The sequence below is a fragment of the Vanacampus margaritifer genome, chromosome 20 (genome assembly GCF_051991255.1).
Source record: "Vanacampus margaritifer isolate UIUO_Vmar chromosome 20, RoL_Vmar_1.0, whole genome shotgun sequence".
Taxonomy (NCBI): domain Eukaryota; kingdom Metazoa; phylum Chordata; class Actinopteri; order Syngnathiformes; family Syngnathidae; genus Vanacampus; species Vanacampus margaritifer.
In genome coordinates, this window is record NC_135451.1 from 16352815 (window position 1) to 16373895 (window position 21081).

The following is a 21081-nucleotide window of genomic DNA, read 5'->3' on the forward strand; positions in this document are numbered from 1 at the left end:
TCGACAGTTCTTTAGTTTACAAGTAAAATGTATCTTTCAATTTACTTCATAAGCGCATGCATTCTAATTTTAGCATTCAGCTTTTTAGCAATCTCACAAAATTTCTGCAGGAATTGCACTTTGTCGAGTTAGCAATGCATATTCAAACATGCATTCAAATTTTAATCATGCTTTTCATTTTTTTATGAATATTATTATATGATGTGACTTAACCATTTATTTCATTTATTTGCCCAATATGTATTTACAATTATAATTTAACAAGCTATCTGGCTATCTTAAGTGCATTTTTCCGGTTAAAAATCATTTTTGCTTGTGTGGCTGAAAATTGGCGTTTGTGAAGAACCGATATTCCCTTCAAACGTTAGTAAAAGTAGCACAATTTACCGACTGATTAATTATTTAACAGGTGCCTTGTCAATCACTTGCAAAAATATTGGCTCCTGCTAAATGAGAACGTCTTGCTTCCTTCCCTGCGAACCCCCCCCCCCCCCATCACCACTCCCTCCCCCCTGCTAAATATTAGCGCGCCGTCGTTGCCAATAACCCCGACGAGCGTCTGGGCTAAATTGGCACGCCCAGCAGAGAAAACATTGCTAACTGGGCTGATATTGACGTTACGTCTGCCAAGCGCTAGCGCTGCCATCAGGCTGCAAAAAAAAATAAAAAATCAAAGATGACATCAAAATCAAGAAATTTAATTATCAGACCTTGGAACAAATTTGCACAAGACCAGCGAGGGGAGAAGAGAAGAAAAAAAAACATTCAAATCAAACCGACAAGAAGAAAGCATCTTTGCTTTCAATTATTCTCATTCATCACTGTTTCATTTATTTCCAGGGACTTGGACCTTATTTGAAGCTGGGAATGTTTTTTCTCTTTTTTTTCTATTTATTTTCCTCCCTCTCTTTATCGCACAAGCTCGTCCTTGAGGAGAAAATGCACGAAACGTCATGAAAAGTGCGGCCTTTATCGAGCTCGCGGAGGGCTCAAAGAGTCGCTAAATTAAATTGTGCAAAGTTTCCAGTTGAAGGGCAAACAGCGACGCGGCGAGCAAACAATCTCCCAAGGCGGCGGCCTCGTAAAAAAAAAGGCGATTGATGAGCGAAGGCGAGCTCGGGACAAAAGACTTGCTCTTTGTTTAAGACACATAAAACCCCGTGTCGTTAATTCAGACCATTTAGGAACGGCTAATTGCTCGTCTCTGGGGCTCTAAGCTAACTAGATAAGTTTGCATTAACTGGATTGTCCCCTCACACACAGCTGCATCAATCAATTCAAATGATGCATTATGCATGCCAGGCCTTTAGGGGGCGATATCCCTTTGTCAAGAAACCTCTCAGGTTTTTATATTATTAGTCAGCATCAGGGCCTAAAGCCCAACTGTGGCTAATCCAGGTCCAGAAAGTAAAGAACCTGCCGCAGTTTGGCTTTAGCCCCTGGTGCTAGCTAGCTAGCTAACTCCCTAGCAGGTAAACAAGCACCATGGGAGCTAGCTAGGGAGCTAGCATCTGAAAGTAAAAACCCTGCCACGGTTTGGCTTTAGCCGCTGGTGCTAGCTAGCTAGCTAACTCCCTAGCAGGTAAACAAGCACCATGGGAGCTAGCAACTGAAAGTAAAAAACCTGCCACGGTTTGGCTTTAGCCCCTGGTGCTAGCTAGCTAGCTAGCTAACTCCCTAGCAGGTAAACAAGCACCATGGGAGCTAGCTAGGGAGCTAGCAACTGAAAGTAAAAACCCTGCCACGGTTTGGCTTTAGCGCCTGGTGCTAGCTAGCTAGACAACTCCCTAGCAGGTAAACAAGCACCATGGGAGCTAGCTAGGGAGCTAGCAACTGAAAGTAAAAACCCTGCCAGGGTTTGGCTTTAGCCCCTGGTGCTAGCTAGCTAATTCCCTAAACAAGCACCATGGGAGCTAGCTAGGAAGCTAGCTAACTAACACCTGGGGTTAAAGCCAAACTGTGGCAGGGTTTTTACTTTCTGGACCTGGATTTGCCACCTCTGTATTTCAGAAGAGATGAAAGGAAAAGTGTCATTGTTTTTGAACAGCATAAAGCATATTCAAAAATAAATAGATTGTAATGATCACATGCATTTGGCTTTGCTCGCTGCATGCTTTTTTTTTTTTTTTTTTTTCCTGAGCGAGACAAAGTCGCCGACATGAAAGCTCAGCAGCAGCAGAAGCGAAAGCCAGAAAGAATAAAGGAAAAGGCAGGCTGCCACTGAAGGCCAGGCACGCTTTAACAAACGCCATTATTAACTTCTCAGTGGGGAACATCATGAACAGGTGGGCGTCTCGATGTTCGCCGACTTATTCAACAGGTTGACGGTGGCTATGTTCAATCTTTTAGAGGAACAACAATCATTATGTATGTTTTTGCCCGGCAAGAAAAGGAACGTGGTAGCTTTTGAACCCGGTGCTGACATGTTTTTACGTGTGGCGTCTCCGGAGAGAGACGCTGAGCTCAGGGGACTCATTACGCCGTCACTCCAGAGAACGTCGACGCTTTGTACGTTGAACTTTCGGCATGTTTACTATTGTGCCTCTTTGCAGCCAGCCGCGCTCATGAAGTATTTTTTTTTTGTTTGGCGGATTCTACGAGGCTAAAAACAAATCAGCGCAAGTGTAAGGGTTCAAATGTAATCTCGGAAATTAAATACACAACAGGTGCTCTTTAAACTTGGTGGGCAAAAAAATATTGGAAAAAAAAATTAAGCGATTAATCCTGATTAATCAAATTTCTAAGATGTGATTAGTCTGATTAAAAAAATTAATCGTATCAACCCAGTCATCCATGCATCATTTATGAAGCTTGCGCTGATGTTTATCCATCTGTGAGTTCACTATCCAGGTAAAAAGCAGAATTTACAGAGTCCGTAGGAGCACCTGAACGCATCGTTGGTGCTGAGCTGGACAAATAAAACTTTTCCACTTTTACTTGGTCTTAACTTTGGGTCTTTGTTTAACAGCGGGCGGCTTTGTGTCGATTGCCTGGAGTCCGTCTCAGCCGAGCTGCCCTTCTAAGAATAATATTCACAATGGGATTGCACACGCAGTCAATCAGGCCGCGTTTATGTGCGCGGAATAACAATGAAGGAAAACGATTAAGTTGTTCGCCGCAAGAGTCAAGCCACTTAAACGTCACGCACACACGAGCACACCAACACTCCTGCTGCATCTGCGGAGGAGGAGATTTTCAATTAATCACGCCGTCTCATCAATAATGCATCACCCCTGCAGCCCAGTCGCTCTTGTGCGGACATTTAATGAGGCAGCCCCGCCGGAGGGCCCGTCCCATTTGTCACCGCTCGCCGCTGTCGTTAAGGTAACGCCGTCGCTTGTGACACAAAGACCCGTCAAAAGTGGCGGCGGGTGTGCATGCGTTACACCTGAAGACAACTTTTGTGAAAGGCCTAAGTTTGGATGGTTGCTTGTTGCTAGGCAGAATTGCCAAGAGTCAACCATAATTGCTCCAGAAGCCGTTGGGGTAAAAATCTGGTTTAAGCCACGCCCACCTGGAAACCAGCAACAGGAAGTTGGACAAATGCAAAACGAGGAAATGGGTTCAAAACAAGTTTAGCTATTAAAGCACTACTTTGTATTACATATAAAATACATTTTACAACCTTGGGAAATAAATACTTATTATTATTATATTATATTGGGGGGGTGAAATAAAAAAAATTTAAATACATAAAAATTTAAATACATATATATTTATTTTTAAATAAAATGTACATTTGACATATTAAAACAAAGATAATTAAAAAAATAAAAATAAAAATAAAAATAATTTAATGAAAAACTTTAATAACTTTAAAATTGCATAAATATGCTAAATGCTGCGCATACATTACGGACATATGGACAAGCTTGTTTTCTATTCTTCTCAGTGCATTGCGTGTGTTTTTTGTTCAAAATCCACCGAAATCCAGATGCTGTTCCGTTTACACCTGTCGCCGTGAACCAGCAGTAATCCCATCTGAAATTTTGCCCTCACTGGCGACTTGGCGAACTCCGGCCCCCTCCCCCATATCATCTCAGCAGTAAGTTATTTATATATTTTGCCAAGCGGGCCGTGAGTAGTGATCCCTAAGTAGTAGAAGCATATGAGCCGCCATCTGGCCGCACACAGCAACAAAAAAAGAAAAAGGAAGAAAAAGAAAAAGGAGGGAAAAAAAGTTGAAAAATCGTCATTGTCAAGAGGCCTCCTTTCAAAAGTGAAATTGCTGTCTGGAACCGACGAGGTCATTTTGATAAGAAAAGCCACCACTAGAATGAATATACATCTTTTTTTTTTGTTTTGTTTGTGTGTATAACCATCAAGGTTTTATACTCAAATTGGGGCCAATTTAGTTAGCATTGACTCAATAAAATGTCAAGTATCCTTTTGGCGCATGAAATTCTTGTCTGGAAGCTGTTGTTGCGGAGTTGTAATCCTGCGCTGTGACCAATGTTAGATAAGCGCTTTGTCCTCCTCAAGTTCCGCTCATTAGCCATGGATCGGTCCCGCTTGTAATTACGCTAAGCGCGGCGAGCCCGCTGAAAGCCACAAACATCGCACGCGTCCAGGTGGCGAGCGCCGGACCTTTTTCGCCACCACTTGTAACATTTTTCAGATTGTGTGTGTGTGTGTGTGTGTGTGTGTGTGTGTGTGTGTGTGTGTGTGTGTGTGTGTGTGTGTGTGTGCAAAAGTGGGGGCCGCAACCGCTGCCGGCCAGGCCAGGCCACAGCTGGATTCAATCTTACGCCCTGGGAATAACATGCGGCCTGATCTTTTTTTTTTTTTTTTTTTTTTTAAAACCTCTCACAATTTAATTCAATTTGTTGCTTGCTCTCTATTTACGACGTTGCACTTAAATGGTCCAAACTGCATTATTTATTCACTACAAGTCATGCTTCTTTGTTCATCTATCTATATTAGCGACATATTTTGACAGGGAGAGCAACTGTTAGGAAGGCCACAGCTCTGAACATCACACTGAACAATATAGTTTGGCAGATGTTCTAACCGCTAAAAAACACAACAAGCCAACCTTGATAGCGTAGCGTACTAGCTTAACTTGTTAGTTCAATTTGCTAGCGCCACCGATAGTAACTGGGCCTCGCATTAGCAGTATGATGTTAGCACTTTGCTAACAACAGCATAGTGTTAGTGTATCACGCATTAAGTGGTGCCTTGACATATGAGTGACCTGACACGGGAGTTTTTCAAGATACCAATTGTCAGGAAGGCCACAGCTCTGAACATCTCAACTGTTAAAACGCAACAAGCCAACCTCCATAGCATAGCGTAGTAGCTCAATTTGTTAGTTCAGCTCACTAGCTTAAAACAGTGTAGCATTTTTTTATTGTTTTGTTTTGTTTTACAAATTAAACATTGCTTAACTTGGGGTAGTCAAAGCTATAGCTGCTGATTTTTTAGGAATTAATATTATGCAAAAAGTATCCGGGTAATGAAGGAAATCATAGCTTATCCGTTCATGAGCTAACAACAACGTAGCATTGTTTTACAGAAGAAACATTGATTATCCTGGAGCTAGCAAAGGTGTCGTAGTTCGATTTTGACGGATTGAACTGCGGACAGCCACGTTGTCTTCAAGCTCTCTGTCTGCATTTTGGGGGCGTGGCTTAGCCAAAGGTCAACTGACTTTGATTTCAGGTTAAATATTTGTTTTGATATTAAGCACAGCAAGGCCGGCCGCTCCTCATTAATGAATGCATGAATTAATTAATTCTGAAAAGTATTGATGACTCTATAAAATATATTGTCGGTAAACGCTAAATAAGAAAAAAAATGTAAATAGATCAATTATGAAAATAATTCTAAAAGATGAAATAAAAAAGTAATGTACTTACTCGACTTTAAAAGTGCCCGGCCCATTCAAACCAATGGGGAATTTCGACCTAGGCCGGCCGTCAAAACAACAAAGCGGCTAATGTTAAGCACAGTTGAAACATTCCATTCAGTAATTCTTTTGCGGACCACTAGAGGGAGACCACGTAATACTAGAGCAGTGGTACTGAACCCCACCACTCCCCCCATGCACTGAACCCTCCGACGGATATGTGCAATATGATTCATAGCAAAGTGATGGGGTTCAGTACCTCCAACAATGTTAAGAACCACTGACTTAAGTACGGTAAAATAATCTACATTACAAGATTACCTGCAGCGACTCCCAAACATGCAAATGAGTTGATTTTAATCACCGACTCATCCAAAAAACATGCAGTGCCGATTGATTAAATTCCTTCCAGATCATAGCCAACATAATCAAAAGGTATAAATCTGTTTGGTGTGACTCGTGAATGTCTTCATCTTCCATTCATTTTCACTGCTTGCAGCTTTTTCGCTGAGCCTGGCATTGCAAATTTATTTCGAAATGCGGCCAACTCGATCTAAAATGGAACCTGCCAAAAATTGGCATCCCACAAGGAGGAAGTTCCTTTTTTTTTTTTTTTTTTGCTGGATGGTGCTTTTAAAATGTCCTCATTTGCTCTTAACTGAGCCAAAATTCTTGCTGGTTTTGCTGATTGTGTTGTTACAATTTTTTATTGGTGCTTTTTTGGTTCTCAAGATATTACCGGATTTATCAAAGGATGATGTCATCCGGTGCCCCCAGATGAGTAAAAACACGGCATTAAACAGATTGCTTTCAGGTATTTTTTAATGATTATTTTTAGATTCCTAATAATGGTGCACAACTACAGGTGGTATGCTGGGGTAGTGGTTTGCACAAATGCCTCACAGTCGAGCAGTTCTCGGTTCAAATCTCAGCTCTGGCCTAACTTTCTGGAGATGACGTGTTTTCTTTTTTCGATATATTTGGCAATGCAAATGTGAATCAAAATGACGTCTTGTATATACAAGTAAAGAAAAAAAGAGGTAGCACAGGGGGCAAGCGGTAAGCAGGTCTGCTTCACAGCAGAGATATTCTGGGTTCGAATCTCGGCTTAGGTCCTCCTCTGTTGATTTGCATGAGCTTGCATGAGCAAAACACACACGTTGGCATCAGTGGAAACTGGAAAATGTGACTTTTTGTTTGTCTGTATGCGCCCTGCGATTGGCGGGCAGAATTGATGCCAAATGTTGTGAAAAAGTCCATCATTGGCTCTAGGAAACATTTTTTTCAGAGAACATGGAGGTTACAGAAAAGCATTCAGAGCTACTGTGGGAGGCATTTAAAGGCGCTCCCACATGAGGAGATAAAATAAAATAAAATACTGGTGCAACTTGTTGAAACAAGTTGATCTCATCAGGTGAAATATTTTTGCCTGAGGTGCTTTCAAACAGCAGCAGCATGGAGGGAAGTTCCCAAATGTTACCCAAGGAACTTTTGCCTGAATTCATTGAGAGCAAATGAACGCATCCGCTCCAATTACTTGAAATTTCATTTTAGTAAATTGCAAGGTTTTTTTTCTTCTATATATATATATATATATATATATATATATATATATATATATATATATATATAACTAGCGTAGTTAGATGAGAAAAAGTCACATTAACTGTAGTAAAAAAATAATACCTTTTATACCAGTGAAGTGGAATTGGGAATCTCTGATCTACATCCAACATGACAACTGAAAAGTAGAAGCACATTTTGCATTCTCATTAGCAGGTGTGCTTTATAAAATGTTAAACTATTTTGTGCATTGTAAAAAAAAACACACACACACACACACAAACCTGAAGACTGATATTTAAACAAACCAAACGGACACGGCATTAATGATTTATTGTTTTATTTTCCTTGACATGACCTTTGAAACGACAAGCCTTGCAAGTGAAGGCCCCGCCCACCCCAAGAGTGCACAAACAGGTTCGAACGCGACGCCACAGTGCAAAAAAGCACATCATTAGATGTCTGATTGACCGAGGCAGAAAAATGGAAACGTTTGTGACATTTTCCAGATTAATATGAGGCGGCGACTGAGGAGGGGGATGCTCTGGAAAATTGCTTTGACTGGAAATGTGTCACGGCTGACAGCGACTCTCTCCGTTCGTTTTTTTTTTTTCCTGATCCCCATTAAACACTTTCCTCTGATCTAATTCAATAAATGCCGAGGGGAGTTTGAATACTAATCATATCCACACCCCCTCCCTTTGGCTGAGACACTTCTTTGGAACTCGCAAACACTTCAAACGCTTTTAAGCCATGATGGGAGTATGTAGTGCCCCAAATAGTCAAAAGTGCACAAACAGTTGTGACATCTTCAAATAAAATCCCACACAAATAAAATAAAATCCACCCATTGATTTAACCAGTTTTTTTGTTAGTTTTTTTTTTTTTTAAAGGGAAGCAGCATTTGGAATTTTCGGGCATCTTCAGGTGTCAGCTGTGACAAAGCAACAAGTCTCAAGAACGACTTATGTAGTCTATTTCGGCTAATCACATACGGTTACATTGGCACTTTTAGGCCGTCCTCGGTTTATGATGGTCCCGACCTCGGACGTTTCGGAATTACTAACGGCATTCAGTGGACTAGTTTGATCAGTTGGATATTTATGGCGTAAAAGTCAAACGTGTGTACAAAATCAGGTTGTCATAGGAACGCAACTCTGTCACAAACCAATTTGTTTCTTTTTTTCCCCCGATGGTGGGTGATATAATCCGCATTTTTCGATTCCATGACCTTTTTCCTGACACCTGATGACTTTGAGGCTGATGTCTCATTCCAATTGCACAAATATGACAGATGCGTCCCTGAGACCTGCTGTTTTTCCCTTTCTGACACCTGAGGATCTCCTACAATGCACCCCGTACCCTTGACAAAAGAAAACAACCAAAAAGAGTCAATAAATAGTTTCATCGTACGCGTCCCGTGACAAAACAGTACGTCCCTTCAGCATCTTAAAAACCGATGCTGACATCACAGAGTGAGGACTCAGAACTGGTCCTTTCTTACTAAGACTCACAGAAACAATAACGCTCGATGCGACTTTCCCTCGGTAAGCGTGAATGATCTAGCACATCCATTTTCATATCAAATGCCCCCGTTAGCGAGTAAACACCCGTTGCTTGCTCACTGTGCGACATGTCAAGTTTCAAATCAGTGCAAACAATGACGACAGCAGTGCAGAGTTAGCCGGGCGAGCGGCCGTAGCCCAGCCTCTTCATCAACCCCCCGCAGATGTCCTCCACCAGCCTCACGTCCCGCCGCGGCATTTTCTGCCGCCACCTGCCGATGTTGGCCGGCGAGATGTCGCCCTCGTACTGCAGTTGGTACAAGTTGGTGGATGTGGTGAACGCCAGCTGGTTGAGGGCGGCGGGCGACAGCGGCACCCCCAGGAAGGCGTGGATGCTCTCCGCCGTCTCTTGCGGGGAGTTGACCACGTCCTCGAAGCGCACTTGGAGGTAGGAGTCCTCTGGGAGGCTCTGGCTGACCCGCAGCACAGCGGCTGTGTGGGCGAGCCACAGGTGGGCCAGTATCAACACCGGGTCGCTCTCCTTGCGGGCCAGCAGTCCCCTGAGGGTGTTGAACTCTGGCGCTACGCTCCGGCAGCCATCCTTGACGGCGTCCTCCTTGAATATCAAGGAAAGGTGCTGAGGGATGTTCTTCAGGGAGTACAGGCTGGGCTCGCTGTTGTACAACATGAGATAAATCCACGCTCGGGGGTCCCTCACCACATAGAGACTTTTGAGGGAAGGCCCCACAACCTCCCGGATAAAAGGCAGCTTCAGCGCCCAGCTCCCGCTCCGCATGTTCAGAACAACGCGGCTGTTCGGGTACTCAGCCATGTGGCGTCTCAGCTCCCGGATGTACTCCACATCTCTGTCCATGCCGGCTCGCAGTTTGCCCTTCAGCTCCACCGCCGGCTCCCTCCGCCCGGAGCGCTTTGAGCCCTGATCCGAGTTGCCACGCGGGGGCAGTCGGGCCCGGTCTTCCTCTGCCAGTTGAATGTTCTGCAGGTGCAGCTTAGTGTTGTAGACCAGCGAGTGGAGCCAGCCCTGGATCATCTTGAAGCGCCCCTGCTTGGCCTCCGACCAGGACCACTCGCAGGCGTCCACCAGGGAATCAAACTCAAACTCTGTCTCTGGGATGTCCAAGTGCTCGGTGGGCACCCTGACGTAAACAAAGTCCGAGCTGTTGTAGAAAAGGTGCTTGAGGATTTCCGCCCCGGAGCCGGGCAGAGTCGCGATGAGGACGGTGGGCAGGGGGAGCTGGCGCTGCTCGTGAAGCCGTGCTTGCAAATCAGCTTCGCTTTTCCACTTCACCCCACAGAGGAGCCGGTCGCAGCTGTTGGACACAAAGAGCAGGCCGGCTATCCACAGGAAGAGGACGGCAAGCAGGGCGTAGCGCATTAGCCGCCGAAGCCTGAAGCACACGTCGTAAAACTTCCTCTGCATGGCGAGAAAAGCGGCGGCCGTGCAGAGAATCAAACCCGCCATCACGTTGAGTGTGAAGGCAAAGTCAAAGAGTTGATTGTCGCCGCTCGTCTGTTTGGGGACCGCCTGCGTCCCAAGGCCAAATCGAGTGATTTGATATCGATCCTCCACCTTACAGTGGCCGGCGTACCCTAAATATGCCGACCTCGCACCAATGTCTTTGTAATTTGTCGCTATGGACACTATCGTCTCTGTGTTATTAATCATCAATGAGAGTCTCACGCCATTTTTGCTGCTATCTATAAACTTACAGCTGGACACTTTGACATAGGGCCCGTGGAAAACATAAGCTGTCCTGCTAACAGTGTCTGTTATTGGGAACGTTACATTAACGTACTGAGTCCACCTCTTTTTAAACTCGGCCGCCTGTTCTGCCTCTTGTATGCGGGTTTCCGGACTATGACCCTTGCTGTCAAACCAAAACATTTTATAGTGCGCGTCCCACACGTCCATCATGGCACCATTGTAGCGCTCCATAAACCTGAACGGAACATATTTAAAGTCAATGTCCAGGTTGTGGAAGAATGCGCTGAGGAACCTCACAGGCGAGTCGGCCGCCTTCTCCACATGATCTAGCACCAGAAGCGTTTGGGAATTGAGCAAGACCAGTGCTCTGTATACGCTCTGCAGCCTCATGGCGGCAGAGTACGCCGACACCGCTTCCCCGCTAGTGAATAAGGTGTCTCCGTGTGACGATGCCACAATCACCTCACCGCTGGTATCGCCCACCCCCTCGTCATTCCAACGCAGCCACTTGGCGCACTCGCCGAGCTGACCCTCCCACGGAGCGTTACACTGACTCGTGGGTGATGGGCTGAACACCAGCACGTTGTTGAGGTAGCTCAACTTTGGCCCATAAAGTGCTTCTGACACAAACACCTGCCCGTTAGGCGCAAAGGTAAAAGAATTCTGGTCTGGGTGCTCGTGACCCGGGTTAAAACTATTCCAACCATGCACCCACGAGTACGGTTTCTCGTGGACTATGTCGTAGACGGCGCGGCCGCCCAGCTTGCCAGACTTGAAGGAAACAAAAGTGTTTCCCTGGCCGCTCGACAACCCGGCCCCGTAGGTCACGACGCCCCAGTTGGAGAAAACGTGCATGTTGGCTTTGCCAAATCCGAGCGGAGGCTGCGACGCCAGACGCGCGTCATACCAGATGTACTCCGTGTGCAGCGTGGCCCAGCGCTGCGCCGATGACTGCCCCATGGGGCCGTCCTTGGGTCGGTGCTTGCGGATCTGCTGAGCCAGCCAGTTCCCCGTGCCGTTCTTCAGGACGAAGGCGTCGAGGAACACCAGCTGGCTCTCCGGCCCGTAGAACCAGTTGTAGTTGGAGTCAGCGATGCCCACCGACCTCTGGAAGCCAGGCAGGAGGGTGGCGTAGTAGAACCAGAAATGCGCTCCCAGCCAGTTGTTCTGCGTGTTGTCGATGCTGAAGTGCCGCTGCGCCAAAAAGACGTACTGCGCGATGGACTTGGCCGTGTAGCTCCCGTACGCCACCCCCTCGTCCAGCGTGCCGTCCACTACGTGGTTGAGCAGGAACATGGTTTTCTCCATGTAGTTCACCGCCACTTGTTTCCAAAGCATAGACTCCGGGTCATCGTGAGACCCCACCACAATGGCCCCGGTCAGCAGGGCCACTACGTTGGTGGTCTGGTGATTGTGGAGGTACTGCCGGCCCCAGCCCCTGTACTTGGAGAAGTCATAAAGTGCCGCCGTCTGCGAGCGGATCTTTTGGAGGTAAACGTCTCTCCGCCGTACGTCCAGGTAGGCATAAATGAAGTCGTAGGCTGTGGCGAACCCAGTGAGGGAGTGCGCCATTGGGACCTCGTCGTGGGGCGCGCTGGTGACCTTCCAGTTTGGGTACTCAGCCATCCTGTCCATGAACTTGATGAGGAACTGCAGGGCGGCCGAGTCCTCGGGGCACAGCAGGCAGTAAAGCGCCAGGGGAGGTAGGTTGTTCCCATAAATCTCATTCCACTTACTTGTAAACTCCTCATGCTTGGCAGGCGGGAGGTACGAAGGACCATTAGACAGCATGGTGAGTGTGGCTGCCCGGATGACTTTAAATATGTGGCTGTGGCTGCCAGAGGACCTTTGCCTCATTTGCTGTACGTCCCCTGGGCCGAAATAGAGACCCGGGTGGGAAAATGCCGCCTGCTGCTCAGGCACTCGGTCCCCGGCCAGCTGGACCTGCAGCAGGTCGTCCGTAAAAACGTCTCTGTCAGTGGCGTTAAGGACCCCCGAGAAGGCTGCTCCTACTGCCCAGAGTTGGAGTAGAAAGAAAGCCCACTTAAGCGCCATGCTGGGGTTCAACGCTTAAAAGCACTTCCTAATAAAAATGTAATCCCATAGAGAAGTCCAGTAAAAGTCTTCGTGAAGGGAAAAACTTCAGTGCACTTTCCACATGTCTGCACAAGGATAGTGAAGAAACATGTTTTAGAATGCGAAAAAACCAGCCTTGCATGTTTCCGTCAGTCCTCAGACACAGAGAAAAAAAAACCTCCACTCGTTGCACAAGCAGCCGTCAGCCCCAGTCGGTGTCCGGTCCACAAAGACACCGCTTGGAGCCCGAGCGAGCCGCAGCATCTGCGGAGCCCCACAGCAGCCAGCGACGCTCGTCCGCGGGCGGCATCGCTCGCGTTTAGCCCCGGCTGCGCAGCTCCAGGCTGCGGGGGCTGCACCAGAAGCCCCCCTTCGCTCTCGCTCCCTCTGCCCGCGTTCCAACTCCTCCTCTCCGCGTCCGAAAAGAGGGGAAAGTTGTCGTCACTCCTCAAGTATTCACGGGCATTTTTTTCTTCATTGTATGCAGCAAATCAGCCTCCCCAGAGGAGGATGAGGAGGCGGCGGCAGCGGATGATGACTATTCCAGAAGATCCACGCACGCAGTGGAGTTTGTGTCGACGTGTGCTGGCGTGTACTAAAATTCACACACACCCGCGCGCGCACACCCTGCGTACGTGTGTGTGTAATCTGCGTCGTCGTCCTCTCGGTATTCAACACTGATTGTTTTCCAGGCGAGTGGAGCCGCTGGAAAATGATGAGCCGAGTGGGCGCTTGAGGGCGCTGTGGCTCCAAGAGCAAACTCTTTCTCTCTCTCACTCTCTCTGTCTCTGTAAATGCAGAGCATAGCCGGAGAATCAAACAAGTAGTGGTAAAATATAGTTGGTGGCGTAGCGTGAAAGCCGCTTAGCATTATATTATTGTGCAGAACTGCGTTTTTAAAAATGTGTCATCACTTGATGTGCCACAAAAAAATCATTTCAATCTACAAGAACACAACGTAGGTCATTTACGGCGTGAACATGAGCAGAGACAAGATTTTACCAATCATATTTTTCGTCTTGTTTTTTTTTTCATGACCTAAAATGTCAGTCCAGTTCTTATTAAGGACATTTTCATCTCGTCTTCATTAGTGGACGAAAATGCATCCTGATTTAGACCCAGTTATTGTTTATTAATGAGAGTTTTTGTCTAGTCTAGTTTTAGTACGGTGAAAATTAATTTTTGTTTAGTTTTTGTTGATGAAATTAACACTATGTGATGGTGACAAAAAATGTTAAATTTTATCTAATTCTATTCATTTAATTATTATTATTTTTTATTTTTTTTAGGAAGGCTGGAACGGATTGAAGGCATTTTCATTCATTTCAATGGGAAAAGATAACTTGATGGTTTTGATCACGGAGCAAATTAATTTGTTAACTGTCCGTTTAATGTATTTTCCAACTCTTTCTTCAATAAAGCAATGGAACCTGCAGCTGCTTTTTTTAAAACCTGCAATGCAATGAAGCCACACAAAGTGAACCGTGATATGGCGAGGAAAGACGGTGCCTGCTCTCCCACAAAAAACATACAATTGTGTAAAGCTACTTGGAAATAAAATGGCCCCAAAAAACTTATGCTAATAGCCCCAGGCTGCTTCACCATGACAAATATTTTCACTGCATCTTGTTATGGGAGTAGTTTTCCAGGGTAGACTTTTCAACTGGCTGTCGACGGGGCATCAAATCGGGTTGAAGTCGTCACGGCTCGCCAAAGACGAGCCGGAGTTCAACCGGCGCGCTTCAATTAGCCTCAGCCCTCAGACGGATGTCAGCGCGTTTGCTGCGGTCGCTGGGCTCGCGCACTTACGGCGGGTGACGGTTGCCTGGCGACCAATGGGGCTAACGAGAGAAGAGAGGCTGACGGGCTCCAGGGACATGATTGGAGGCTGCCGTTTGAAGCCCCCCCGAAAACCTCTGTGAAGCCTGCACGGACAGTGGCTGCCCTTATTAAAAAATACGACACGCTGCGTGGAAAGGGGTCTACAAATTCTTGAAAGACCACCGCCATCCCCTCACCCGCTTGCTCGCAGAGAATCCATCCCCCCACCCCTGACCCCTTGAAGAGTCTCCAGTCTCCCCCCGCGGCCAACGTTGCCGGTAAGGCATCGCAAAGTCTTTTAGGCTCAGGGGTACGGCCTGTCAATCATAACAATCATGTGAGCTAGTGATTAGCAAACAAAACCCGCTTCAGTAAATCCTCGGTTCAACGCATTCCAGAATGTACAATTGGGAATTCAACCCACATTTTCGGGCCAAAAACTGAGCCATGAAAAGCTATCTGAACATGTATCTATATATTTCTCAAGGTATTATTTATTGGTATCATTGACATTCATCTTAAGGTCCATGACAGTACTAGTACATTGCTCTCTTTGTCCTTACTAGTAAGACAATTCAGTGCACTAGAGGAATGACGATCTTACTAGTAATGCGTTTTTTTACTGCTAGCGCCACTTTTGCCCCACTCAACCGACCCTAAGACAGCAACCAAGGATATCTAGCATTAAGCTAATTGTCAAGGATATCTAGCATTAAGCTAGTTGTCAAGGATATCTAGCATTAAGCTAGTTGTCAAGGATATCTAGCATTAAGCTAGTTGTCAAGGATATCTAGCATTAAGCTAATTGTCAAGGATATCTAGCATTAAGCTAATTGTCAAGGATATCTAGCATTAAGCTAATTGTCAAGGCTATCTAGCATTAAGGTAGTTACTGTATCAAGTATATCTAGATTAAAATAGAAAAGTAGGACAGCTTCGGCATACTAGTAAGACAATCCACTAGTATGATTAGTGACATTCCATTAAATATAATCTGATCACATGTAGCAGCCTGTTGAGGTAGATTTGCATCTCATCCTTTTTGAGGGACAAACAAAATAAGCTGCTTATTTCTCACCCAACTGTCAATCAGTCATCAATCAATCAATTTCTGGGCTGCATACAATCCGCCAAGCCCTGGCCCACATTTAGCATCTCGAAAGAAGTTCATGAAGAAACTTCGGCTCCGTGAGAAAATGGACTGCCTTCAGCTTTGCACATGAAAAATTAACTAGCATGGGCCTGTTGGAAACATTACCTGTAAGTCCTCACCCCCAAATCCCCTTTCACCGCCCACCCGTCCCTCCGCATCCTCTCTCGGAGGTAAACTTGACAAGCTGGGAAACACGGCATGAATATTTCAAACAGCTAAATTTGGCATCCCGGAGGATCATTTTGAATTTTGAGGAGACGAACAATCACGGGGAAAAAAGTGGTTCAAAAGCTGCCTCGGCTAGAAAACCTGCGAAAACCGCGTTGCATTGAACGCGTCAGTCCGAAAAAACAACAACAATGGAGGAGAACGAGAGTATTTCCTTATGCGGTGACGTTGACGTCTAAAAATCAAGTGTTAACAGCTGAGTTAACACGTGGGTTTATTTTTTGTCATTTCTAGTCATGTAGCCACTGCATGCTTTACTGGTGCCATGTAAAAAAAATGAGGCATCAATAGCAAGTAGGTTTATTTTCAGTCATTTTAGTCGCATAGCCATTGTTTTTTTTCTTGTTTTTCTTGTTTTTGCTGTGCAGTTAGCAGACAAACAATAAAATAATGAAAATGAAACTAAAATGCTAAGTTAGCGCTAGCATCTCACTTGTTATTTTGGTCATGGCTTTGCCGTTAACAGACATAAACAAAATCACCAAAATGAAACTGACATGCTAAGCTAATGTTCAGCCTGCAGACTGATTTTGGTTGTTTCTAGTTGCTTATATGATGTCGTCACCATTCGTTTAGTGTTGCCTAAAGGAAGGCAGTGGAACAATTTCAAGCTTGCCTTTTGATGGCCAAATCAACTTACGACTAACAAATAACGAAAAATGAGACACTAACGGTATGTGGGTTATTTTTGTCATTTCTAGCTGCGTTTCCTCAAATATTAGGATAACAAATGTTCAAACAATGAGCAAAAAATGGATGCTGGAAAAAGTTATTCAATTAAACATGATGTTTTCTTTCAGTTGCCGTCAACTTGCGTGACTCCTGAGACAACTTTCCAGTGTCACTAAAGGCAGTTTCTCCAGGAAAAAATAAATAAATACATAAATAAATAAGAGGAAGCGATCAGCGCCACGTTACATAAATTCATGAGATGATTTGGGCTTCATTAAAACCCACAAACAAGCACAAGTTCGTCCGCAGTTCACAGCAAAACAAAGACTATAGAAAAGCAATCAGAGGGTAGCTCTTATTACTCAATGTTACCAAATCAATAAAAATATAGTTGCTTTCAAAAACCTTTAAACATGACTTAGGTAATTATGCTATTAGGCGAACCATCAGATTTACTTTCACCTCCACTACCCAAAAGGCAGAATTATTCCCAAACTCCAGATGCACCGACTTCCACGCACATGCTTAAAAGGCGCGTAATAAGATTAAGAATATTAGGAAATAATTATGCAGCGTCTTCTTTTCTCCGGTATCCATCTGAGTTGAAGTTTTCAACTTGCTCAGGCTCAGGCGGCATGGAATCAAATAAACGATAAGGACGAGCGAGCGGATTCCCGGGCAAGATGAGAGCGCCGCACGCAGATTAAAACACACTTTGATGAAAAATGGAATTATGAGCGCGCGAGCTTGTCCTCGGCAGAAAGTGGAAGTGGCTACCCGAACGGGCCTTCAAGTCAATCCCCCAATGTCTGATTTTTAATTCATTCCGAAGTTTCTCGCAGAAACTTTGGCGGCATGGGAACGTCCTTACGGTGACAGCTGATAAACGTTATTAACAGCAATTAATGACGGAAACGGAAAAAACACTCACTCCTTTGGCCTCATTTCGGTATTGCAAGGACAACATTGTAGCAAAGCGTGTAGAATTAATAAGAAGAAATGTTTTTATTTAACTCATTTGCTCCCTCAAATGTATAAAAACATTCTATTTTAAATATCGCCATGTCCCAAACACGTATTTATACGTTTTTTTTTTTTTTTTAAATAGAGCATACAGAAGACTTTGATGCAGCCTCTGAACTGAAGAGAACACTTAAAGCAATGGTAGTTATTACAAAATCGGCCAGCAGGTGGCAGCAGAGTATAAGAGATCAACCAGGGCCATGTTGCAAAAAGGCTCTTTCCCCCCATTTGTGAATAATGATGAAACTTAGCTATATTTTAATGCTAATTGCAGCAAAACTGAAACAGATACAATATTTTTGTCCTGATGAAAGAAGAGACTCAAATCTTTTCCTTTGGTAGGCTCCATGTTTTTATAGGAATAGAACACAAAATGATGTGGGCCTTTTCAAAATCAGTCAAAATCAATAAAACTATGAAAAAAATACTTGTTGATTGGAAAATGGAAAACTGTTGTCTGGTAAATATACAACTTTTTTTTATTTTTTATAAATAAGGCTTAAAAATATTCAATTTAATAATTTTTCATCATTAAAACATTATTCTACAGTATGTATTTATTCTTAGCATTTCCTTTCCCCTTTCCTTCCAATGAAACGACAAGTGGCAAAGCATTGATAAAGTGCACAACATTGTCCTGTGGAAGACTTTGTGTGTGATCGCGTGGGACAAACATAAGCTTGGTCCATTTGGGACATTTCCTTTTGCTCTTGTGAGTTATTGTTCTTTTGCATGAATGAGCAAACGTGTTCAGAGCCTTCACGACAAGCTCCTCTTTTTGCATGCCACGTTAATGGCGAGCGACGGTACCAGCGTCGCAGTCCTTCAACAGCCATTAAATAGTCCTGCTGGGACAAAAGCGCTGTTCTAATTGGGCTGGGGGGTGGGGGGGGGCTCCTTCATCTCACACACACACAAAGTTTGGTCAAGCTTCGACATTCTGGAGTGGACTTATTCAAGTTTTGTGTTTTATAGGGAGTCATCCCGTTTTGCTGCCATGTTGTGCCCACTCACAATGACAAAAAACAAAATGCTTTGAAATTTAGACTTGTTCATCTGTTGAGTGTCAGTTGGTCCCAATTCAGCAGCAATCGGATAAAAACCTCTGGGACAAGAAATGTCCAAAATAACTCCAAAGTGGCAAAAAAAAAAATCACAAACTTCCTGTATGTTTTCGGGCCTGTCTTCTTGAGACTAATTCGTGGACACGCCAACCGAATTGTAATCAATTGAAAATGGCTTTACGGACTGAATTTTCATCTAATTTCATCATTTGCCTTTGAATGATACCTGCCTGGAAATGGCTAAAATGGATGCTAGCTGCACATTTTCAGGCATGGCTTCTTGAGATGTTTTTGGAGGGTCTGCTCAAGATTGTCATGTGTGCCAAACTGGCTTTGGTTGGTTGATTTTTTTTTTTTTTTAAGAACGCCTGGAAATAGCTTTAAAGAAAAACTAAGATCAAACTTCAAACCAAAATGGCTGACTTACTTTTTGGGATTTTTTTTTTTTTTGTGGGTCTACTTAGGATAGACATGTAAAGTGAAATCTTGCCATCAATTGTCTTTTGGAAAACTTAACTTCAAATAAAAATGGCCGACTTCCTGTGTCTTCTCAAGCATGGGTCCTTGAGACTTTTTTGTGGGTCTACTCAGGATAGACACACATACCAAAATTCATGTTAAGTGAAACCAGCTCTAGAGGCTGATTGTTTTTTAACCTTGAAATGCCTGTAACAAAATCTAAAATGGAAACTTCAAACCAAAATGGCCGACTTCCTGTGTCTTTTCAGATATGGGTCGACTCAGGATAGACACGCCTACCAAATTTCATGTTGCTAAATAAAGTGGGCTTTGGGGGCTGAAGTTTCTTTAAAGACCCTAATTTGAAACTCTAACCCTTGTTTGAACCCCTAATGTGAAGTCCTAACACAGTCTTGGAATCCAAAATAAACCCCTAACCCATCCTAAAAGGATCACAAGCACCTGCAGCATAATTATCTCCATCAATGCCCCCCCAAAAAAAGTGAGTGAGGCTCATTAGTGCGAATTTCTCTCATGGATCGTGTTGAACATCCATTAGCCGCCTTTGTTGTGCGGCCCCAATTAGCATACTTCGCATCGCGCTTAGCCAGCACGTTGCCGCTCGTTTCTTATTCATTGGGCGTCTGGCGGCGTGGAGGTCGCGCCTCCTGACTGATAAGCTCGTCCTTCGCCGCTGATTTGATTAATGGACATCAATTAGCGGCAGCTTAAGGCGGCCCCCGCGGGGAGGGCGGCCAGAACGCCCTTTCGAGCGCTTTCCACGCCTCCCGAACCTCGCAGGGAAAAAAAAAAATCACCGGCCGGACGGACTGGAGGAGTCAAATTCACGTTTGCGGAAAAAAAAACCCCGAATGACCCGAAAGCGCATCTGTCTTCATCAGCGTTACTCTCACCTTGAAGGAGGTCCACTTAGCCGTACGTTATTACCTCAATTCCCGCTCGTGGAAGGAACATCAACTCGTCGGCGTGAGAGCGTCACTCAAAATCGACCTGGGGCCATGGATTTTCATTTCTGCAAAAAAAATATCAAAAATAGTTAGGGATGGGCAAGTACCAATGCCAGGTATCAGTACTCGCGACAGAAGTCGGTACCAGTATCGGCCGCCCTTTTGTGGCCATTTTATAAAGAGAAATTAGACATTAGAAGAATAGAAAATTGCAATTTAAGGAAAATGCTATATTGGGATGTTCTTTAAAATTATGTCATTATTTTTGGAAATTTTATGTACCGAAAGTACTAATGGTATCGGTACTTGGTATCGATAGCGGTGACTACTCAAGTTGAGCGGCATCGAACGTCCCTAAAAATAATATTGATAATCCATTCAACCCAAAACACCAAAATACATTTCGAAGCACAATGAACAATCATTTAAATATGTTAATTAATGTACATAAACTATAATTACAAATACATTTGCTACAAAATAAAAAAATGAATAAAATACAATGGAAAATGCATCAACACATATATGTAAAATCGATTAAAAAATTATGTAAAAGTTTAAAACAATCTTAATACACACTAAATTAAATACAATAAAAATCTAAAAAGTAAATAAATCCTAAAATTACATTAAAGTGTGTAAAAAAAAAAATCAAAAGAATATGAAAACAATGTAACTAGTAAACAGAGAAAGATTTCATCTATTTTATGGAATACTTTTAGAAATAAACCAAAAATATTTGGGCACCAACAGCGAAAATGTCTCGACATATGACAACAATTGAAACAAAACTTGACGTTTGAACCGATGCATGCACCAAAGGTTCAATGCTTGCGGATTTTCCCGCACTGTTGTCAACGTTACAAGAATGGATTATAGACGGGGGGTGGATTGGATTGTTTGGCCTTGGGGGAGGTCACTGCTGACATGATGTCTTTCATGTTTTTTTGTTTTGTTTTGTTTCAAAGCGGCTCA

General features: G+C 44.2%; 2 protein-coding genes across 3 annotated transcripts in view; both read right to left on the reverse strand.

Moving 5' to 3' along the window:
* The window catches only part of cdh19 (cadherin 19, type 2), a 123302-nt gene that overhangs the window by 67999 nt on the left and 34222 nt on the right, over positions 1 to 21081 (reverse strand). Inside the window, exon 2 of one of the 2 annotated variants that reach the window (XM_077554789.1) lies at positions 20087 to 20171. The gene's annotated coding sequence lies outside the window, so the exon portion shown is untranslated. Of the gene's footprint in view, positions 1 to 20052; positions 20172 to 21081 lie in introns of both variants that reach the window. The other variant, XM_077554790.1, reaches the window with a different exon arrangement.
* On the reverse strand, positions 7731 to 20165 carry dselb (dermatan sulfate epimerase like b). Its single transcript, XM_077554787.1, has 2 exons — positions 20087 to 20165; positions 7731 to 13506 (listed from the first exon to the last, which is right to left on the reverse strand). The coding sequence occupies exon 2, from the start codon at positions 12695 to 12697 to the stop codon at positions 9092 to 9094; it is 3606 nt and encodes a 1201-aa protein (XP_077410913.1). The 5' UTR covers positions 12698 to 13506; positions 20087 to 20165; the 3' UTR covers positions 7731 to 9091.